The sequence below is a fragment of the Galleria mellonella genome, unplaced genomic scaffold, assembly GCF_026898425.1.
Source record: "Galleria mellonella isolate WM207_F2 unplaced genomic scaffold, CSIRO_AGI_GalMel_v1 utg173, whole genome shotgun sequence".
NCBI lineage: Eukaryota > Metazoa > Arthropoda > Insecta > Lepidoptera > Pyralidae > Galleria > Galleria mellonella.
The window spans coordinates 455273-472390 of NW_026442016.1; the positions used below are offsets into that span (position 1 = coordinate 455273).

Below are 17118 nucleotides of genomic sequence, written 5' to 3' on the forward strand. Positions count from 1 at the left end.
AATTAACGAGACAAGTGTCCTTTGTTTGTGAAAACCATTATTGTTTGGACAGATATGATGTCAAAATATATCCGAAAGTGTTTCCTATTTTTATTTTAATCGCATTTACTGTTCAATGCTCACATTAAACTCCTTGATCCCCAATTCGATGATATATCTCTCGGAAGCTATATCGTTTCGGTGTACACGTATGTATATGTCTGTTCGTATCACTAAATGCCTGTAAGCAAATTAGTATTCCATGTTCTGGATTAAAGTCCTAGTATTAACAACATTGTTGACTATTGCTAATAGCTTGAAGTTGTTAAATTTTTAGAACGGAAAGGTGAATTTTTCATGTATTAATATATACGTATATATATAAAAATCTTAAAGGGTCCTTCCGATGAAAAGACTGACGCCGCAATCACCTATTATTTTTTTCTTTATTATTATTACTCATTTTATAATATATTTGACATAAGTACTAAAATTATTTACAGAGTCCATCATAATAACTTTAGATACAAGTACGTCATAACCCAATCAAATCATTCATAAAACTGTAATTTTCCATAATATAGTATAACCACACTAAGTACATTTAAGCGAATAATATTCAGCAACGCTCTGCAAACAATTCTAGTGTAACTGTTGATTAGGTTTTAAAACAATCATAATAACAGCCCAAGATGCGTCATTTTATAAAAACTTTACAAGCAACATTGTAAAGAAAAATTAATAATAATGAAAAATAAAACTTGATAGGTGAATGTGACGTTTCGGCCCGAAGCGATTCTTACTCGGAGGGACCTGTTAAAACGCTCTGAAATACGAATGTTCGCTAGACCCTTTTTTGTAAGCTAATTGCCATCTTAACGTGTTGTTACACACTAGTCCTCTCTTTATTAAAGTAGTATCAATATATAATGATGGCTGTGAGGTAAATAATTGTAACAATTTAAATTTATATTATGTAATGATGTAAAATAGTAACAAAAAACGCTCTATCGCAACAACTGGTCTGACGCTGTAAATTTGCAACTTTTCGTTGGCATTGTCACAAATTGGAATGCTTGTTAAATATTTGTATTTAACACTTTTAGGGCTCTATAGCTAAAAACGTAACACGAAACTGTTACAAAACGTAAAACACTTAGTCTATCTATTCGCCAAAAAAATTATTTTATAACTGCTAAAAGAAAGCTACAGATTCTAATAAGAGTTTTGTTTATAATAACAACTTATTTTAAAAATTACCCATAACCTCAATTTAAATGCGCCAAGGAAAAGCTGCAATTATGGTCATTTTTGGCGCGCAAAATGCCCACAGGTTGCCATACGAAAATATATGTTAAATTTAACAGCTTCAAAACAATATCCAAAAATATTAAATCAATACTTTTAATAACGTGTACGTGTTCGCAATTTTTTTATAACTCAAAATAATACTGTAAAATATAAACAATTAAATTTTACATATGGCAACCTAAAAATCAAGCTCACAGCTTTCTCCGCAGTTGCTCAAATTTCTCAACCCCATATTTCACTGCTTTCTAGTTACCATTGGCAGATTAACCACCATTTGTATTTGAAGTAATATTACATTATCAGTGTATCTTGTGCAGGTGGCAACAAAAAATGGCCGCGCAAGGCGGGAAATGTAATATTACCCGACTGTTCAAAATGTATCACACCACGAGAACAAATTATTTAATATTGTTGATGTTGATTGTTAATAAAATGCAAATAATGTAAATATCAAAATAAATTCTGTATTTGTATTTGAACAGTTTATTTTTTTTTTTCAACCCTCGTTCTCTACATGTAATATGTACGTCAATGTAATATGGTAATTAAAAAAAGATCGTTTCATTGATAAAATATAATTCTTTCATTCTATTTGCAGCATAGTTTAAAATTTACAATTATTTATTTTAAAAATTAGAAACTGTGCATATTTCACAACATACTCTTCTATTTACCACTAAATACTAAATAAAAGAACTAGGATTAAATAAGAAAGAAAATCAGACATACCTAAACAATTAAAATTATGTTCTTAATTATTCTACTAATGACTAGGCAATAGCAAAGACTAGAACTCAGATTAACAAAAAATTATAAACAAAAGGTCCCACAAACTTTTCAGAATATTTTATATATATTTTTTAAACCTATTGCTATATATAACAAAAAATTACTGTTACTTCAAATAACGAAATATGTAATTACAACATCATACATATATATATTACTAATTTGTAAATTTTTCAGATTAAAAATAATTTGCCAAATCGGTTTACAACTAACAGAGTTATGAGGTAACAAAAATTACTAAAATAAAACAGCTGATTTAAAATTTTTCTTATTTTTGAAGTCGATATAAATAAATATCTTCTATGAATGATTTTTTTTTATTCATAGAGATCCATCTATACTTTTTGTTCTAGTATTTACCAATTTTGTATTTGAACAATTGCTTTAGCGATAACACCGCCTTTTGTACTTCATAAGTGTAATATATATTTATCTTTGTATTATTCTTTAAGTGATGCAACAAAGAGTAAATAAATAAATTAATAATGAAACACTAATAGATATTACCTTACATCTTTACATTATTAAAATGGAATGTGCAGTCACAAACATTATTTACAAACATCAATATTCCTAATCACTAATTTAGAAAACAAACATTAGCTATGTTTGACTCTATCCAACTGATAAAACTTTGACACACTTTTTCTGGCATTAACATTGTGCTTTTTAGCTGAATGGACCATAACTTTCTTCCTCTCCTCCTCTAAAAGGAGAGGTGGCAGTGATACTTTCCTAATGCTATACTGCTGTGGCATACCATTAGCCAACTTTGATGTTTCATTCTGTTGCAATTCTGGTGAACATAACGGCTCTAACCTTGTAAAATCCCTATGCTTCGCCGTAACAACTCTGTTATTATACAATTTGTTACGATCTGATGCACTAAGAGCTACATTCCCATTATAATTTCTCATATCCAATGAAACAAACGACTTAGCACTATTCCTACCACAATTCAAAGAGGATTCAGGCCTTGCATTCCTCATCCAGCGGGATGAAGCTACTTCTGATCTCAGTATGGAAGGATTCTGCTTCTTCCTGTGTGAAGGACTCCGTATCTGTATGGGTGTGATTTGTAGGAGGGAGCAAAATGAATCAGGCAATTCATACTCTTCATTGTAATATGTTGGAAAGAATGACACTTTCTCACGTGACAATTTCGGTTCACATAGGTCTTCAGCTATGGAGGCTCTTGGAGAGTTCTGCGGAGTAACATCAGTGCTACTTTGGGAGAGACGTTCCTCACTCTCACTAAACTCTTCATAGTCACTGTAGTGTATTGCAATGATTTCGTCATGTTCCATTTGTCTGTAGCACAACCTTTTCTCTGGTAATGGTATAGCTTTACCAACAATTCTGGAAAAACAATAATCTTATATAAAACATATATAATTCCTCACACACAGTATACTCTGTAAATGTACATCTCTGTCTGTTTGTACATCATCATCTGTTCTTGTCTACAGGCAATGGTAAGCACTTTCCATCAAGTAGACTGTCAGCTTATTTGCCATTCTAACATGCATAATAAAAAAATATGGATCTAATGTCCTCATAGGCACCTTTATTATTATTATGCAAAAAAGTAAGCATACTATTAAGACTTGTATTGTTATTAAATAAATTTTAAAATCTATCATAGTTGCACAAGTGTGCATCTAACAATTTTCACCCTGTAAATTACTATTTGTTTGTAATTTAAACTCCACTACACACACGAAAATAATATTATAATACATCAAATTAAAAAATACAAAAACAATAATTTTTATAATTTTATCTGTATGTAGATTTATTCTGACACCAAAACAACTGAAGGGAATTAAGTAGATATAGTTTTTACAGTTGCATTTGTAATGATCTAATTTATAATTTGATGTGTTGGTATACCATCTAATGCCATCTAACAGTGGTCTATTTAATTGGTCTTCCTACATTCAAAATCCACTGATATAAAAGCACAGGCAAAAGCTAGTAAATAATAAAAACATATATAAATATATGCTCACAATTATAATCCCTAATGTGGTAGTCAGAGACTTAATTATTGGCAATATTACTGAAATTAATAAAAATATATTTACACCAATAGAATAGAACAGAAATAATCTTTATTTAAATAAACTTGTTTACAAGCTTTTTTTAAAGCATCAAATTTTTATAATTGTACAACTGAGTTGGGGATATTGTTATGCTGCTGCTGAGAAGAATCCGTAAACAACTCAACAGTTACTGTTTTCAAATTATCATGTACAAGATAACTTTACATTTACATGTGTACTATAACTATAAATAGCATTAAATCATAATAATATGTATTATCAAATGGAAAATATACAAGCAAATATGAGTAGACCAGTCCTCACAAGTAGCACTCGTTCATAAGTATAACAGATGAGACAGCCATCATTGTGCTCAACCATATTTCAGGGAACTCAATAACTCAACCCATCACACTACTACAATAGTGCTAGTAAACCAAACATAACTTAGTTAATTTAAAATTACCTGAGTTGTGGATGCAACTGTTTCCATTGCTTGCATTCTTCAATGATCTGTGGCCGTATCGACTTCTCTCCATCTTCATCATAAAGAGTTCTTTCTATCCGTTCCCACTCTAGTGCTAAGGTCTTTGTAGCTTCTGCTGTGTTCCTACGAAATGCTGATCCTGAACTACTGTCACTCTCTTCACTATGTAGATCTGGAGTACCTAAAACAATTATTAATATTAAAGTTAATTATTTAATGTTTAAGCAACATACTATATGGATGCGATCTGACCATGTTCCACTCAACAAACTTTATCATCTTATGGGACTTAAGCAGTCACCAAATTATATATATTGTAATAAAATAGAAGACCTTTTACATTTGCTGGTGGAATGTGGTTGGAATTGCAATCTGAAATGGCAAATTCTAGGGGATATGTCTTTATATAATGGTAATATTAATGTAATACTGAGTCAACCTGGCAGCCACAATGCCAAATGCCTATATCATGTAATCTGTCATCTATGTAAAGGTGTCCCTGATGAATTGACAAATATAACATTCAGAAATTATTATGGAGGCTGACATAGCCACCCAGGTGTGCTGAACAAAAATAAAAAAAAAATCAAAATATAAATTAAAAAAAGAAACAGTATATCACTCAGACACACATAATTTACTTAATAATACTGACTGTTATTGGCCTAGGATAAATTCATATCATGTCATATACAATTAAGTTTAAGACTGTTACATATTACTTTTAGTAATAAAAAAAAATCACATAAATTACTTGGAATAAAAATGTTTAATTTTAAATGCTAAATCAAGGTACCTGGTTTGTATGTTGATGGTAAGCTAAAAGAACTGAGCTTACAGGGACCCCAGGTATATACCAGGATATACCAGGCTGAATCCCTTTTTGCACAGATATTTTTACAGAAGTACTTCTTTGTTTACAGCAATGCCACCAACATACTTATGTGACACATGCCCAATAGTGAAACATTATTGAGATGTAATGATCATGTAAGTGTATGATAGAAACTATGTCGAGATAACATAATCCAGCAATAGTAAATAAAAATAATATTGGGAAGTGTAAAATGGCATAATAGAAATAATCTTTCATTATATAAACCGTGGGGTCAAATATGATATTATTAAAGAATTACCTGTCTCACTCTCAGAGAAGAAGTCGGAAAATGGTGTTCCTGCTCTGTCAGTACAATCGTAAGAATCAAAAGTATAATTTAAATTTCTATTTAGCAAACTACTGGTGTTCGCTGACAAAGCAGGTAGCTCCTGCCCCACGCGATATCCAAACTTTTGTTGGTTTATATTTGGTAAACAATCAATTATTTTACATAAATTTTTATCTCTAGCCGAAACATAATTTCTTGCAGACATAGTAAAAAACTGCACGATTTATCACCATAGCTGTAATACTTGAAATTTTACAATTAAAATCTTGAAATACATTGAAATCACAAAATAATTTAATATCCGTAGATATTCTTTAGAAGGTAATATCGATGTTGTTATAAAAATAGAAAAAATCAATTAATCGAAAGTCTAAACCACTAAACAATCTAAATAAAAACATACCTAACATAGGTACATTTTTTTTTAGTACGTTTGTTCCGTTTGGAACAGGCTAAGGTCGGAGACCATGCTGCCTAGTCTTCAAAAAGATAATTTGTCTGGAATTTTATTTTTCTAATGTCGCTTCAATTATTGTCATAATCTTCAATATTTCATTTGTCAAATCCGGTAAGTACATTTTCATAAATATCTTTTCTTGAGTTTTCTTAAACCAGTGGATTTATCAAATTAAAAATAAATAATTATAAAAAATCATTGTCTTGCAATTCAATAAAAGTATTCTTATAGCTCCTTGAATGTTGTAGTAATATAAGTGAAAATAGCTTTGAAACAAGAAGGAAATCTTAAGAGAATCGGGATTGAGTGCGGGATATTTTCGGGTTTTTTGAAGATAATCCTAAGTTCGTCAAACATAATGTGTCTTTGAATGACAAATTCAGAGCAATCAAAAAAAGGTGATGTAGAGTTTGGGCTGTATTTGAGTTACACCATGTGCATGATGGGGAAGCGATCATGCCCATTCGGTGCAGGTGTTCGTTGAAATGTCCGTGGCCGATTCGTAATCTACAAATATTGGTGTAAAATTTTCTGTTTGTGTCCTTTCCTTTGCAGAACCACGGTTTTCCAATACGCCAATTAATTTTGCGGTACCATTTGCCTTTAGTCTGTAATATTTGAGTCCAATGCTCCTCCCATTTAGTTGTAACGATTTTATGTATTCCAATACTACAATCTGAGTAACAAAGGGGTAAATCTTGAACACGAGCAGCACTTGAATTAATAATTTTAGCCAAAGTGTCTACTTGTTCATTCCCAAACACTCCAATATGTGAAGGGGTCCAGATGAAGATAATATCTTTTCCGTATATAGTACAGAGATGATAATATTTATTACGAATTTCTTGAACTACTTAAAGTTTGATGATGAAAAGAATGTGTTATTTTTTAATGCCATAAGAACACTCATACTATCTGTAATTATAATCCATTTCGAATATAGTACCTGTTTTTCTATGTATTCTAATGCTAAAAATATAGCTTTTGCTTCTGCTGTGTAAATACTAGCCAAAGTTGAAATTTTATAACCGTGACCAAATCTATTTGACAAATCGTAAAAAGCCACTGAAGTGCTAAGTGCATTTTTGGAACCATCTGTATATATCTGCCTGTAGTCAATAAATTCTGATAAAGTCTCATACATATCGTGCTTTTCTTTTATGTCTTTATGTATAACAATTTTGATCTTACAGAACTTACTCTCATAAAGGCCATTATAACAAGGAAGTATCTTACTACTATAGATGTTATATTCATCTCGTAAATTCAAATCATTGATAATAGTTTTATTCAAAAACATAGAAATGGGGCAATTTAATAATTTGAGTATGAGTGGGTTATTGGAAACTGAAAAAACTTTGAAGAGAAATTTGAGTTTTAGGTATTCGAAACGAAGAAGGATAGGAGGCAAATTACATTCTACTTGCATTGAGATAATTGGAGAAGTATACATAGCACCTAAAATAAGTCTTAAATTCATATTTTGAATTTTTTCGAGTTTTTCTACTAATTTATGTTCTGAGGCATAACAAAAGAAAGCGTAATCAAAATTACTTCTAACAAGAGATTTGTAAAGTAAAAGGATAATTTTAGGATCAGCTCCCCAGTTACGACCAATTACAGATCTTATTATATTAGTGGCTCTTAAAGCACGATCTACTAAGCAATCAACGTATAGATCCCATTTTAAATTTTGATGAAAAATTACCCCCAGAAATTTAACGCTAGTCTGTTGGAAGAGTTTGATTATTATATATAATATTCATTAATGGAACATATTTATGAACTTGATGAAAAACAACTACTTTACTTTTGGTTAAACTAATATCGAGGGAAAGAAGAGAAAAATATTTCTCAAGTCTTTTTAATGACTCATTTAACACTAATTGCATATCAATAATATTCTTTCCTTTTATATAAATTAATAAATCATCGGCAAATTGCAAGTTGTTCACACTGTTTCCTAAAATTGAATTAAGTTTATAGATATATAAAATATATAGTAGCGGGCTTAGAATACCACCTTGACATACTCCTTTAGAGCTTAACCTAGGTCCTATTAATTTACTATTTACTTTAACATACACTTCTCTATTACTAAGAAAATTATAAATCCATTCGATAAGTTTCATTGGAAGAAATGAGGATAAAATCGAAGATAGAACTGTTAAATTTACATTGTTAAAAGCTCCTACGACATCTAAAAAAACAGATAGAACATATTCATCATTATTCAAAGCAGTACTAAGGTCGACATAGAAGTTCGCTAAACTTTCGCGCGCTGAATATCCACGGCGAAAACCAAATTGATTCGATGGTAATATACTATTACTTTCAATAAAGAACTCTAAACGCTGTTTAATTAATTGTTCGAATAATTTGCCTGCACAGGACGTCAATGTTATAGGTCTATAGGAGTCGAAATTTGTAGGATCTTTACCGGGTTTAATTACTGGAATCAAACAATCCATTTTCCATTCTGGTGGGATAATACAGTCCTTCCATAAATCGTTAAAAATTTGTAAGAGTTTAGTAAGGTTTATTTTATTCAGCAATCGAAACATATTGTATGTTAAGCGATCAAGGCCACTAGCTGTATCTTTTCTAGATTTTACTGCACTGGATATTTCATCAATTGAGAATGGGTCAGTGAGAAATTTTGGGCATGAATTAACAGAATTAAACTGTTTGTCATCAAAAGGTGAGTGTACAAAATCAGGAGTATATTTGCGTAAAAAATCATTGACCCATGATATATCTTTAAAATGATTTTGACGATGTTTTGAATTTAGTTTTCTCATATTTTGCCAAACAGTGGAAATTGATGTTAATCTATTAAATTTGGAACAAAATTCCTGCCACCCCTGTTGTCTTACTTGCTTAATTACTAACTTTTTAACAGCTTGAACTCTTTTAAAATTTATGTAATTATCGAGAGTTGGATTTTGTTTAAACCTAAGGTAAGCCGCTTTACTATCATTGACAGCTGTCGCACACCTGTTATTCCACCAAGGTACTGCAATATGTTTGTGCCTCTTTGAAGTATTTGCACCGCTATTTGATAAGTTCCTACGTGGAACGGAACGTTCCACAGCTGTCAAAATAATTTTACAGAACCTATTGTAATTGTTTAAGGGTTGGATCTGTCACTTGAAGGTGTTAGTGAATACACGTTTTTTGTTGGAATCTTTATTATTTAGTGTTATATTGTGTTGAGAATCCTTATAAATTTCATTTTGTCCTGTGTTTGTCCTATTTTTCTTAGTGGTGTGTGGTAAGTAGTTTCTTATGTGTATATTCGCTCCACGTAATTATGGAGGTGACAATATTATTATCCTCCCGATACAGTATAATAGAACTTATCGATGATGGCTTGGAGCCCTCTCAATTGGTAGGTAATACAAGGAAAAGACGAGCGTCTTTGGATCTTGACAATAGGGATGGGAAAAAAACTAAACCCTCAGAATCAATACAATTTGTTTACACCAGACCATGTTTTGAGATTGACTCAAAAGCAAAGTATAATCCCCAGGATGCGGCTCCTTATTCCGTACATGTAACAAGAATAGAACCCGATGTTTCAACTGGATTATCAATAAAACTATTAAGATTTGCGCAGTTCTTACACAAAAATAAAATCACAGGAATCAGGAAGGGGGGTATCAAAGCATTAGGTCGTAATAGGATATCTGTTGAATTTAAAAATCATTTAGAAGCCAACAATTTTGTTGAAAATCCACTCCTTACAGATAATAAATACTCTGCTAGCATCCCAAGATTCCAAATCTCCCGAATGGGGGTTGATAGTAATATACCTAATGACTGGTTGCTTGAGGAACTGGTCCAAAATATCGATTTCCTCCTAATTGTGGACAAGTGATAAGAGCTAGACGATTAAATGTCAAATCTCATAAACCGGACAACTCAGTCACTTGGATTCCCTCATCTTCAGTTGTATTGACTTTTGAAGGGCAGGTTCTTCCACAAAAAGTTTATTGTTTTGATACCTCTCTCCCGGTTCTGCTATATAGGTTACCTCTTATTCAATGCAGAAATTGCTGTAGGTTTGGCCATATTGTACTCAGTGTCGATCTAAACCTAGATGTTATTATTGTGGTGCTCAACATGCAGGTGATGCTGTGATAAAAGTATTGGAACAACCACATTGCATACTCTGTGACAGTGATAATCATGCAGCTACAGAGTCGGTGTGTCCCGAACATGCAAGACAAAAAAGTATAAAAATTGTAATGGCTGAAGAAAATATAAGCCACATGGAGGCATCTGTACGATTTCTTCTGTAAAGCGGTCATATGCTGATGTAACATCGACTCAACAAAATTTACACCAACCTCAAACCTCTCATCCTCTAAACTATCAATTCTCAGTTACATCATCTCCATCCTCATCACCCAGTAAATCATATCGTGAAACAGTCCTTTTAACTCCCCGACCTCGTCCCCCCATGGGTAAATCGTATGACATATCTGCACATAATAATATTACTCAGACACCCAAATCCTCTCAACCTAATGGTTGTTGCTATAGGCCATCAAAAATATGAGGAAACAACTCCTCTCCCTACCCCAAATGACAATCTTGTGGAACTTCTTGTTTGTACCCTCATTAACATTATATCAAAATTTTCAGATGCATTACCGAACAATGTCCAACAATTACTGCAGCTCCTCCTCTCCTCCTTCTTAAAAAATGACCCTAAACCTCCTACAATGGAATACTAGGAGTATCTTAAATAAAAAACATGATCTTATATATTTACTCAATAAATTTAAACCAGTGGCATTTGCCATCTCGGAGACATGGTTAAGACCTGGCACTACATTCAGAGTGCCTGGCTACTCATGCCTCCGGGATGACAGAGCCGACGGATGGGCGGGTTCCGCTCTTCTGTTACAAAATCTACTACATTCTCCCAAATCCCCATCCCCTCACACAGTCCAGAATTTCAAATAGTAGCAGTCAAAACCTTTGGTATTACCTTAGTCTCTATTTATATCCCTCATCCAAATCAATCCATACTCTCTGAGCTTCAGTCACTTATCGACTCTCTGTCCTCCTTTTATTATCATGGGAGATTTTAACTGCCATCACACATTATGGGGCTCACAATCCACTGACACAGTTTCCACATACTTGTTAGATCACTCGACGACATTGACCTCTGCGTGCTGAATGATGGATCTAGTACCCGTAGAGTATCCCCTCTTCAAAACCCCAGCTTTCCTGATATAACACTTGCAAGTATTTAGTCACTAAACTTACATGGCAAGTCCTACCTAATTCATATGGTAATTGACCATCTTCCTATCTTAATTACATTCTATAATACTTATTCCAAATACGTCTGTCCCCAGTCCACTTCTAAAATATAAAACAGATAAAGCTGATTGGCATAAATTCTCCAGTCTTTTAGAAAATAAATTTTGTTCCCTCCCTGCCATAAGTATAAATAATTTTCATGAAACCTACAATAATTTTGTTACTTTTTTAACATCAGCAGCTAATGATTCGATCCCCCTTAAAAATTCTACTCTTAACAAAATCCCTTCCCCCCTTGGTGGGACTCTGAGTGTACAAATAGTGTCAAGCTGCGAAAAGAGGCTGAAAGAACTTATTTATCAAACTTGACGATGGATAATTACCTCTCCTATCGTAAGATAGCTGCTCGCACAAAGAGACTGCTCTCCAAGCAAAAAAAAATCTTCAGGATGGCATAGGTTTTGTGAATCTTATCTCCAAGAGCCTCCCCCTCTCTTGTATGGAATAAAATCAATTCATTTCGCAATGGAACTATTAATCATAATTTAACATCGAATGATCCCTCGTTATGGGTAGATGCTTTTTTTGATAGGCTTGCTACCTTTTGTCCCCTCAGAAGATTCCCTTCCTTATGCAACTCCTCCAACTTCTAGTGGTGACAGAATGGATGAACCATTCTCGTTACCAGAATTGATTTGCGCCCTTGATCATCTCCATGACTCCTCTCCAGGAATTGACAGCATCCCATATTCTTTTATATGTAATCTACCCATGTCAGGTAAAAAATACTTTCTGGATATTATTAATTGTGTCTTCTTATCTGGAATAGTACCTGAATCTTGGAAATCCCAAATTATAGTTCCCATCTTAAAACCCCAAAAGATCCTAACGATCCAAATTCTTACAGACCGATTGCCCTATCTTCGGCCTTGGCAAAAATTCTAGAAATTCTCATTAAACATAGACTTGAATGGACTTTTAGAAATAAAAGGTTTATTATCCAAATTACAATTTGGATTTAGACGTGGCATGGGTACTACAGATAGCCTTAGTGTCCTTATTTCGGAAATACGCCTTGCTTTCTCCTGCAATGAACACCTCATAGGAACTTTCCTTGATATCTCGTCTGCGTATGACAATAATTTACTCAGGCAAAAGCTGCAAAATCTGAGTATTCCTGTGAGACTGTATACTATCATATGTAATCTCTTAATGGCTAGATCGATTTCCTTGCGTGTTAATGGCTCTCTTTTTCCTTCAAGACTGGTCTGGAAAGGTCTCCCACAGGGCTCTGTCCTTAGTCCCCTTTTATATAATTACATCTGACCTTGAATCCTCCGTTACTTGTTTCTGCAAAATCCTACAATATGCGGATGACATTGCTATGTATATCGCCTCAGATTCCTTTTCTGACTCCTCTTCCCGCCTAAATTCCGCGTTATATTACCTCAATCAGTGGCTAGATGATCATGGGCTAACACTTTCTATACCAAAGTGCTCAGCGGTCGTTTTTAGCCGCAAGAGACAAATCCCCGTTATTGAACTCTCTCTAAATAACGAACCTATCTTAGTACAAGATAAAGTAAAATTTTTGGGTGTTATCCTGGACTCAAAATTAACAGGCCTGCATCATTTAAGCTACGTAGTAAATAAAAGCGAAAGTAGTATTAATATCTTAAAAGCCCTTTCTGGTGTACGTTGGGGTTCTCATCCATATAGCCAAAAACTCTTATATAATGCTATTATCCGAAGTCACTTTGACTATGGCTCATTTCTGTTAGAACCTTGCAACAAAATTGCTCTAGCTAAATTTGACAGAGTTCAAACTAGGTGCTTACGTATAATTATTGGTGCAATGAAGTCATCTCCAGCAAACGCTCTGCAAGTCGAATGTCTAGATCCCCCTCTCCATCTACGTAGACAATATCTCTCAGACCGCTTTTTTTACCTCAATATTGCTCAATATAACTCCCATCCTCTCCTTCCTATCTTAGAGTCTCTCTCAGAACAAATAAACCTATCAAGTTACTCGACCCATAAAGAACCCCATCCCATCCTTAAGAGCTTTACCAAGTACAAAAACCCGATCTCACTTATTAAAAAAATAGACCGTAACCCTCTTTTCGAATTTGATTATGATTCTCTAATTTATAGTCCTAATGTAATTCTAGATTTTGGATTGTAAAACATTTACCTTTTGCTAATCAAAAGTTTAAATTGTCGCGGAAACATGGCACGACTGGCTTCTGATGTTTACAGACGCTTCTAAAACTGACAAATCAGATCATGTTGGAGCCGCTGTATGGATTCCAAAATATAACGTTGTCCTCAACTTCAAATGTTCTCCTTCATCCTCAACATTTACTGGTGAATCCATAGCTATTATGGAAGCAAGTGTCTTGTATAAACACATAAATTAAACAAAACCCTCATTCTTTTTTTCGGACTAAACACCTAAGCGTGTTTACAAGATATTTTAAAAATTTAATTTAAATCCAAAGTGAAACTAAAAAAATGTGCTACAAGTCCGTATTAATGTTACCCTTGCGTGGATTCCTAGTCATTCAAATTATTTGGGAATGAAACAGCAGACTCTTGGGCCAAAAATGTCCAACATGGTAATAATTACAATTTTTATTTCACTCGAGATCTACGTTGTCAGGCTAAACCACACATGTTAGAAGCTTGGGATAAATTTGGCAAAAAAAGACAATCTAAAGGCAAGTATTATGGTAATATTTATCCCTATAAAACCATGGTTTGCTACTCAACGAAACTTAGATAAGTGGGTTACATCAGTTATATGCCGCCTACGTTTGGGACATGTCTGCACACCCGTATTTTTATACAATATATCCAAGATCACTCTCTGTGCGAATGTGGCTTAGCGGAAGGAACGTTAGAGCACCTATTTTTTGAATGCCCCAAATTGACCCTTCCCCTCTATGACCTGTTGCCTCGTACCTTTCCACGTCCTGTAAATATTCCATTCCTTCTTACCTTAACTCTCCTTTGGTTAATTATATATATGTACTAATAATATAAAAATTTAAAATATAAGTATATGTACTCTTTACTTCTCGTCTTTTCATTCCTTAATTGTCTTTGCTATAATACACTCATACACACATATTATATTAAATTTATTTTTCCTTTGCATGTATATAACATATTTTGTGTTGTCCTCCTTTCCAGAGAACTCAACTGAACGATTTATCTTCATTACTGAAAATGTCATAATATAAAATACACGGAGTCTTCTCTAACCCTGACATTGGCAGAAAATCACCGTTGCTTCTACGGTGGAAGCCATATTTTAAAAAAGAAGAAGAAGAAGAAGATTGTTTAAGGGTTCATTGACATCATACTCGAAATCCAAAAGTAATCGATTAACAGTTTCAGAATAAAGATCCCAATTAACGAGACGTAGGTTTATACGATTTAACAAAAGTTTATTAACTTCATCTATAGGAGCATGTTGTTCACCTGACGGAGTTGATGAAGAGTTCTTTGTGTTTATTTTAGTAAAAGTCGGCAGGTGATAACTTCCTAACGGATCATCATGAACCGACCACTCGCATTTTAATGATATGGATGGGGATACCATAGTTAAATCAAGGCCATTGGGTCTCCAAATATGAGAGCCAACAGTAGTAACTTGCTTATCATTTAATAGTACCAAATTACATTCATCTAAACAATCAAGAATGTCTTTACCTCTTGTATTAGTGGAGGTACAACCCCACATAGTATGATGTGCATTTAAATCTCCAGATATGATAGTGGGTTTAGGAAGAGACTCCAAAAAGAACTTAAATTTGGCTTTAGTAAAACTAGGTGTACTATTGGTAGGACAGTAAATACTGGCAACTGAATACCAAGAATTATTAACTTCAATACTAATAGCTATAGTTTGCAAAGAATTGTCGAAAAAAGAGTGAAGTTTTTTATATCTAATACTATTATGTATAATAATCGCTACTCCATTGTGGTTATTACCACAATCATTTCGTTCTATACAATAATCTTTAATTTTTAATTTGTAATGTGGTTTTAGCCAAGTTTCTGAGATGAGAGCAATGTGAATATGATGTTCATTTAAAAATTGTGTAAAAATATGTCGATTGCTCAGTAGGCTCTGAGCGTTCCACTGTATGATAGTTAATTGGTCTCGATTGAATTTTGTGAAATAGGTCTATTACCAAAAGTATCATATAACACATTCAAAACACTTTTAGTGTTAATAGATGTGTTCTTTGTGTTATGTAGTGAAATAAGTTTGATTATGCTTTCTATTAAAAGTGATAAACTCTTGTTATCAGAATTTAGAATTGAAATTAGGTCTACATTTTTTTTAGGTTTGTTACCCAGTTTAGGAAATATTTCAGTGCTAAGTATATCTCCAAAAGAAGCAGGTCTGAATTTAGATCTATTTTCAGCAATTTTCTTTTGTTTAACAGGGCATTGCGGTGATACACTTGTGTGATTTCCATTGCAGTGTACACAAATAGCGTTTTCCATTCCAGTTGTACAAGTTTTATAATTATGCTCACCTTTGCAGATGCTGCAACGCTCAGAATTCTTACAGAATTTAGCTAAATGTCCATACCTCAAGCACCGGTAGCATTGTTTAACTGGTGGTATATATGGAGTGACATTGTGGCGCCAACCTCCAATATCCAGATATTCAGGTAATACAGATGCAGCAAAAGTAATTGTCACGGTTAGAGTTGGCTGTAACACATATCCATGAGTCAAGGTATTTTTTCTTAAAATTCTTTTAATAGCAATAATTTTCTTAGAACTCGATATCATAGTATATATTTTTTTATTAGATATATTTGTAGGTACATTTCTAATAACGCCTGTAACTTCTGTTGAAGAAGCAGGAATACTGGCCTTAAAATGGTAGTCATTTAAAAAAGTTTTATTATTTAAAAAAGCATTGGCTAAGTCTGGCTTTTGAAAGTATACTCCGATTTTGAATTTATTTATAGATCTAAGATAAGTTACCCCTTTATTAAATCGTTTTAAACAGGAGGAGAGTGAGAGCAAGTCTCTGGATCCAATGGTTTTCTGACTATCTGAGGATTCTACAAAGACAACAAATTCTGTCCCAGGGGATTCCTCGGGATATCTTCTAATATAATCTGTGACGTAGTAAGGTTTATACTTATCGGCCTTATCAATTTCAGATTCTGAGTCAGTAGAAGTATCTTCCGAATATATATCCTTGTCATTACAAGGTTCATGGTCTACATCACCTGAATCGTCATCTTTTTTTTCCTTTTTCTACAACTGCGCTTCCCCATGAATGCTAATTATATTACTGTCGCTGAATTTAGTGAAAATATAATATTTTATTCAATAATAAGAATTGATAGAGATAGTTTTAATAAATTAATAAAAAAAATTTAAAAAACCCGCTTGTTCTTATTCGAGTTTCCCGCCTTTTTCCTAACATAGGTACATAAGAGCTGTCAAGTAACTTTCAAGTAAATGTCAATGACAGTGTAGTTGTTAATGGTACTAGACAGTGGATTCTATGTTCTCAATCGCTGTCTTTGATAAATTACCTAATTTTATGTTATGGATCCATATATA

The 17118-nt window shown here is 33.2% G+C and overlaps 1 protein-coding gene and 1 long non-coding RNA gene across 2 annotated transcripts; one reads left to right on the forward strand and one right to left on the reverse strand.

Moving 5' to 3' along the window:
• Window positions 1-1310: 1310 nt before the first annotated feature.
• LOC113515541 (uncharacterized) lies at window positions 1311-6188 on the reverse strand. The gene is made up of 3 exons (XM_026899790.3): window positions 5748-6188; window positions 4591-4792; window positions 1311-3438 (listed from the first exon to the last, which is right to left on the reverse strand). Exons 1-3 carry the CDS (start codon window positions 5980-5982, stop codon window positions 2679-2681), a joined length of 1197 nt encoding a protein of 398 aa, XP_026755591.2. The 5' UTR covers window positions 5983-6188; the 3' UTR covers window positions 1311-2678.
• An 8666-nt stretch (window positions 6189-14854) lies between these two features.
• Window positions 14855-16936, forward strand: LOC128200330 (uncharacterized). The gene is made up of 3 exons (XR_008252685.1): window positions 14855-14940; window positions 16076-16273; window positions 16710-16936. It is a non-coding gene; the product is annotated as an uncharacterized LOC128200330 (long non-coding RNA).
• Window positions 16937-17118: the final 182 nt, after the last annotated feature.

Coding starts and splice junctions, on each gene's coding strand:
- LOC113515541 (XM_026899790.3), bottom strand. CDS start 5,982: ATGTCTGCAAGAAATTATGTTTCGGCTAGAGATAAAAATTTATGTAAA. Junction 4,793..5,747: donor CTTCTCTGAGAGTGAGACAG/GTAATTCTTTAA, acceptor TAATTGTTTTAG/GTACTCCAGATCTACATAGT. Junction 3,439..4,590: donor CAGTTGCATCCACAACTCAG/GTAATTTTAAAT, acceptor TTGTTTTTCCAG/AATTGTTGGTAAAGCTATAC.